This window comes from Hesperophylax consimilis, chromosome 17 (assembly GCF_061612785.1).
Source record: "Hesperophylax consimilis isolate HC1 chromosome 17, BYU_Hcon_1.0, whole genome shotgun sequence".
Lineage (NCBI taxonomy): Eukaryota > Metazoa > Arthropoda > Insecta > Trichoptera > Limnephilidae > Hesperophylax > Hesperophylax consimilis.
The window spans coordinates 21,102,361-21,108,952 of record NC_142852.1 but is presented as its reverse complement, the minus strand read 5'-3'; the positions used below and the strand labels follow the sequence as shown (position 1 = coordinate 21,108,952).

The 6,592-nt window shown below is 32.2% G+C and overlaps 1 protein-coding gene across 1 annotated transcript; it reads left to right on the top strand.

The window, feature by feature from the left end:
- Nucleotides 1-950: 950 nt before the first annotated feature.
- Nucleotides 951-6,346, top strand: LOC149416206 (uncharacterized). Its single transcript, XM_089642085.1, has 4 exons — nt 951-1,040; nt 2,477-2,648; nt 3,690-3,863; nt 4,148-6,346. The coding sequence occupies exons 1-4, from the start codon at nt 1,005-1,007 to the stop codon at nt 5,242-5,244; spliced, it is 1,479 nt and encodes a 492-aa protein (XP_089498211.1). The 5' UTR covers nt 951-1,004; the 3' UTR covers nt 5,245-6,346.
- The last annotated feature ends 246 nt before the right edge of the window (nt 6,347-6,592 follow it).

Below are 6,592 nucleotides of genomic sequence, written 5' to 3'. Positions count from 1 at the left end.
TTAATTTTTTTAGCTTCGTCATAAAGACTTTAGATTATTAATTCATTAACATCATTTTCCCAATTTGTGTAAATAAACTTAATTGAAGCTTTAAAAAAAAAGCCTTTTCTATCGTAACGTTCTAACGTGATTATTTTGAATATTCTAGTATCGACTTCTTTCTTAAAATATTATGGAACATTTGGAAGGATTTTGAAATTGATCAATATTCTTTCATTTTTAATTGTAATATTTTAACTATTTATTATGAATACCATTAATAATAACTCACTTATAAAATTAAATTAAACCCTCCTAATACCTACAGTACATTTCAATTTAATGATATTTTCAAAATATGTTTTAAAATTTTTGTATTTAAAAAAAAGCCTAATAAATAAAAAGTCTTACGAAATATCTCAAATAAATGTAACTGATTATGATGTAATTTTATTTTGTTTTCTTATTGACAGCAATTCATTATTGCAACTGATTAATTTTTATGTTCTATTATAGATTCGCACGAACCAAAAATACCTTTCACTGCAACAATAATGTCATCACAAATAATATTTAAATATATTTTATTTTATTTTCCTTTAACCTTTCATTTATGAAATTTTTAATAGCACCGAAAGAACGTACACAAAACGTTTTTCAATTTTTTTTTTGTAAATTTTTTGTTTTTGAGTCTTATGGAAATTAAATTTAATTTGAAGTAAAGTAAGCCATTTTTGTTGGAACCGGTATGTCAGGGTTTTTCTAAACACCAAAATGTCTCGTGCGATTTACGAATTATTTTAAAATTAGTTTTGCATTCCTCAAAATATCTGCTATTCATATATTATTCGAATGTGTGTAAAATTTATACTTTTCAAGTACACGTAAACCTATGACGTAATATAAATTTGTTAAAAACCATTACCTATCTAATTTATGTTTCATCTATGGACAGCCGCCATTTTGTGTTGAAATGTTCCAGCCGCATGTAATGAGATCGTTATCCCTATTTATGTGATTATTTCATGAAGTGTGTATTGTTTAATTTGGAAAAGATAATGGTAAGTTGTCAGGCTTTAAGATAAATGCATGCGTATATTTTTTAAACATGAAAATGGTTATATAACTAGTTTATAGAACATTTTAAACATCCATTTTGACAGTTCCCGCTCTAATATCGAAATGTGGTTTATTTTATTATTACCTAAGCGAATTGATAGAAATGTGTTTTTTTGTGCTTTGCTGTCTTTAAGTACAGTTTTATAGAATACTAAATGGTATTAACTAATTTAGTTATAGTATAAAAAAAGTCGCTTCATAAATATAAATCATTATAATGACATACTTATGAATTTGTATTTTATTAGTAATTCACTATCCAAAATATTAAATTGTGTTTATTGGCTGCATATGTATTAAGCATCTACTCCCAATGGTGTCATTTATGGCCTTGCAATAACATTTTGATTTGCTTACGATTACTTGTTAATAAAATAGTTTTAGTTTTTTTATGTAACCCAAAACCTACAAATTCTGATATTCTTAGTTTTGGTATAATTTAAATATTAACTGGCTTAAAAATTTTAATGTCATTATGTCAAAACATAGCGCGACGAAAAGTCCCCAAATTACCTTTTTTAAGTTTTTACCCAAGTTTTTTATAACGAAATAGCTAAAAAGGATTTTTCAAAGATTTTCGGTTATTCTAATAGTTTTTTCTCACTGTAAAATAAAATGTACCTATTTGTAGGTGTAGGTTTTACAGTTTTTTGTAAAGGTACGCAAATGTTCTTTTAATTATATTAAATATGTTTTTTTTTTCATTTTCACTATAATCATTTTTTATGTGGAATAATAAACTCTACCAATGTGATCAATGCATTTGTGTTCAACTCTGATATCCTTACCTGTGATCACTCTGATTGCCTTACTTGCGGTCACAAATTGTCACCGCATAGTTTTAATCGATTCATTCGTTGTCCTAAGAATGAAGAATCTTAACACGGCGTAATAGCCCACAAATTAATCACGATAATACCATTGGCCGTGAAAATATCAAACCATATCTCGGTTTTACTAGTTTTAAACAACAATTATTACTACGAAAGCATGCTTTTTACAAGAAATTTGTCGGAAATCAATAATTGGTAATAAAATTAAAATCGATTTGTTTTTCCTTAAAAGTAAATATAGACAAGTAATTGCTGTTTATTTTTTCTTTAAATTGTATCATTTTACTTCAGAATTTTTAACTTCACTAGGACAAGCCTGTGTTGAGTAATATAAATAAATCGTCTGTAAATGGCCTCACCTCAGTTGGACACACACTGCAGAAGGCGAAACAGCTCTCGGGCGTAATAATAATTACCCCGCAGAACTTGTTTATAAATAATCTGTAATTTTTTATATTTTGAATAGTAATAATATTGAATACAGGAAAAAAATCTGGCAAATAGAAGTAAATATTATTGGATTTAATACAAATTTTCTTTTACAGTTAATTTTAAGTGCTGCGATGGATGTGAATGAACAACTTGGAAGTTTGGTGAGGTGTTCGGACGAAGAATATGAAGAAGGAGAAATCATCGACTCTGTTGAAACTTCAGACAATGACATACTAATAGAATATGTAGGACCTTCTCAAAACGAAGAAATACAAAAATGCAGCGGTAAGTTTTACTGCAATACATTTATTATTTTTTAATACAATTGTGCATCTAATTTCTACCAAAATCCGAGAATACTCTCGTCTTGGCTGTCGCAGCGTTGTCATATAGCGCAACCCTTCTTATTACATGAGCTCATTTCCCTCACGGCCTATATCATCTTTGGAATGCTGTATCGAGGGTATTTTAAGGATATGGAGAAGAGGAAGTTCTGGGAAGGGATATGATATCAAACTATTTACTCGGACGTATCTGCAAAACTTTCCACAAGAGATATTGATATTTTCCACTGTACAATGTACTTAATCAAAACAATTCGTTTTTATTGCTCGTCTATTCTTTTCTTAATTTTTTTTTCTTATAACATTAAATATTTACTTTTTTCTTTCCGTAAGCCTGTAAAAAATGTAAATGGAGCTTAAGTGGTTTATTTTATACTTAATATCTTAAATACAACATTAATTCACATGTATAACTCTGTGTTTCCTAAATATCTTCTATATAAATAAAAATGTAAATGTTCGTTTGTTCAAAATCCTAAATCTTTGAAAGTTATTCAGCGATTGCTTTGAAATTCTTAGACGACGTTGCATTTGAATATGCGCATGTTTTTATATTATATAGATGTCCCCTGTGACATTGGAGGGGACCCACCCTTTCCCGACGGCTGTGTGAGGAAACTGATTTCCTGTGACAGGTAAAAACTGTAATAAAAAAATTTAAAAACCGCGGCATTGTTGGTATACATGCTTTTGTTAAAAACTCACGTTAAACAACTGTTGTTTTTCTATCTGCACAGACAGACTTAGCCACACAGAAACGCGTGGGGGGGGTAAAACTAGTACTTTAATAAAAAATAAAAATATGTGGGGTTGGTAGGAATCTGGAAGGCAACATACCCAGGAGTAACACACCTATGAATTCAGCCATTCCACTACAGTGCCAGGCGTTGCGTCGAGAGGTAAAAGGGTCTCACTCAACCGGCAGTTGGTGCAACACAGACGTATCCGCCGCCAAGACCTAAACATACCTGTTTTTTTTCAGATACCAATATCAAAAACGAAGTTGATTTTGATTTCGATGATATGCAACTGCTCGTTGTATCTGAGGATACAAATCCGACTGAAGTCCAAGAATTGAAAGAAGATTACGGAACATCAGATGATGAAATATTAATGGAATGCTTGGGCCCGTCTGAAAATGAAGACCCGGAAATAGGTTTATATATATTTTTTCCTAACTCTTAATGACCTTGCAGACAGAAAATATGCTATTTTTGGGGTCGGCTATTTCTCATTCTTACATGTCTAAAACATATTACTTTATTTTTAATGGTTTAATATTTTTATTTACAATTAATTGCACAAGCAATTGTGTAGTATTTATAGATAAAGATAAATATGGAGTTAAATTAATTGTAATTATATTCCACAAAATTACGTTATACTATTACTTTTTATTTAATATTGCTTTAACTAGTGCATGTTTTATTATTGTTTCAGTGCGAAAAATCAAAGAAAAAACTTTCCCGCCTGACATGAAAACCGTTCGAAAGTTACTCGATAAGCTGACGCACAAATCCAAGACGTGTCCCGTGTGCAACAAAACGTACAAACGAAACAAAACTCTAGTCAGACACACTGACATCCAACACGGAAACACAACTCTCTATTGCCGCAAATGCAATTACAGGACTCGCTTCAAAAACAGACTGGAAAGACATCAGCAAGCTCACGTTATGTTCTCTTGCCCCGACTGTTCATACGCGTACAAGCAGTTATCTTTTCTAAAAGTTCACGTTATCGATCATTTTACTAAAGACTCGCGAGGTTTATACAATTGCAGCGAGTGTAATTACACGGCCGAGCACAAAAACCTCTTAAAAAGACACGTGCTTATTCATTTCAGCGACGATTTCTTAATGTGCACGCAATGCGGGTATCTAGCCAAGCACAGATATCTGTTAAAGCTGCACATTCAAAGCAAGCACTCGAAACCTTTTCAGTGTTCGCTATGCAACTTTTCTTGCAGGCTAAAAGTTACTTTAACTAGTCATATGTTCGTACACACGAAAAACATGCCGTTTTCATGTGCAGAGTGTGATTATAAAACAGGCCAAAGGCAGAATTTGAAGCATCACATCAAAGTGAAACACTCCCAAGAGACAGCGTACAAGTGTACATTTTGCAATTACGTTACGTACACTTCTGGAGAACAGTTAAAGAGACATATGCGCCTGCATACTGGAGAGAAAGCATTCCAATGTACCCAGTGCGACGAAAGGTTCGCGAACCCGAGTCAAATGAAAAAGCACGATATCTTGGAGCACAATGCGGAGAAACCGTTTCCATGTTCTGTTTGTAGCTTCTCGTCTATCCACGCCTGTCTGCTACGTAGACACATGCGAATTCATACTGGAGAGCGACCCTTTTCTTGCAAAGAGTGCGATTATACCTGCAACCAAGCCAGTCATCTTAAAATACACATGCGTCAGCACACCGGGATTAAGCCGTATATTTGTTCTTTATGCAATTTCCAGTGTTCTTGGAAGCAAAGCTATACAAAGCATCTTCTCGTGCATAACCAAGAAGTATTTTGATAATACTGGAATATGCCAGCCAGGCATGGAACTGGCAGATGAAGGATGAATGTGCATTGAATGCTGTAAGACCTTGTGTAAATCTTAAGATCCAGAAAGAAAGCAAAATTTAATTAAGCCTAAAAGGACGCTCAGATGTTCTGGGAATATAGAACGAATGAATGCATAAACAAGGAATGATGTGACGTAAGATTTAATGATAGAAGAAATTGGGAGGCCCTAGAAATGAAATACTTGAGCAGGCCATGTCAAGAGTCAGAAAAGCAGAAGGGCCTGTATGATTTGAATGAAGCAATTAGTATGTGGCATAAGACAGAGTTGTGTGGTGGGCTATCCGATCTGCCCATTTCTGCGGGGAAATGGCGTGATTTTCAGTCAGTTAAAAAAAATTCCTGCTGGCGAAGTCGTATATAATTTAAATAATGTGCAGTTAGTTGTCTCACACTTTTAATACTTTTGATTTTGATGCTTATTTTGCAGATAAAAAAGCTTGTTATTTACTTTATATATAATAGTTGCATATACAACGTGTAATAATGGTAGACTGTCAAATAACTCTCCTCCTAGTTCTGTTGGATTAAAAACTTAAATAAAAATTAATAGCACCGGGTGATCGGCATTAAAACTAGTTGTAAATAATAGTGTAAAACAAGATATTAATATTTATAACGTCGCACCACATTGTATTATGAACAATATTCAATGAAAAAATAGTAATAATATTGCATTTTTTAACAAATACAACTAGCGTAGACCCGTGACAATTCGCAGAATCTTATAATAATTGTGGGAAAAATCACAAATGAAGATTTACCTAAAGAACACAATATCATAACCAAGAAAAAATGTTCAATAATCGTTTGTCTGAATTCTTGACATGTTAGTTCCAAATTTTAAAATGACAATTAAAATATTGTGTTATTGGTAAGGTGTTCGCTTTCGCTTTTGTAAATTCTTCACAAGATCAGTTTCAATTTTAAAATGACACTCATTCTAGTTGCAGAGTTACGTTGGACAGACAGCCGAAATTAGTATTTAATAATATTATGTTATTTAAATTTACAAAATTATTGTAGGATGTTTTTCGTTTGTTTATTGTACTAACATGAATCGAATTTATTTTAAATAAATATTATGAAGTCTGATTCTTAAAACCTGTCTGAATTTATTGTGGGACATATTTCCACCCTCCATCTTGCCAAAATATTCTCAGAATGGAAGATTCTTTAAAATGAAATGGATTAAGTCCTGTTACATACCCTAACTGTCCCACTAGCTCCAAACGGTTGGGATTGGGTTGGGTTCTTGTACGGTGTTCACATAAAATATTATGTTTTCCTTCAGAAAT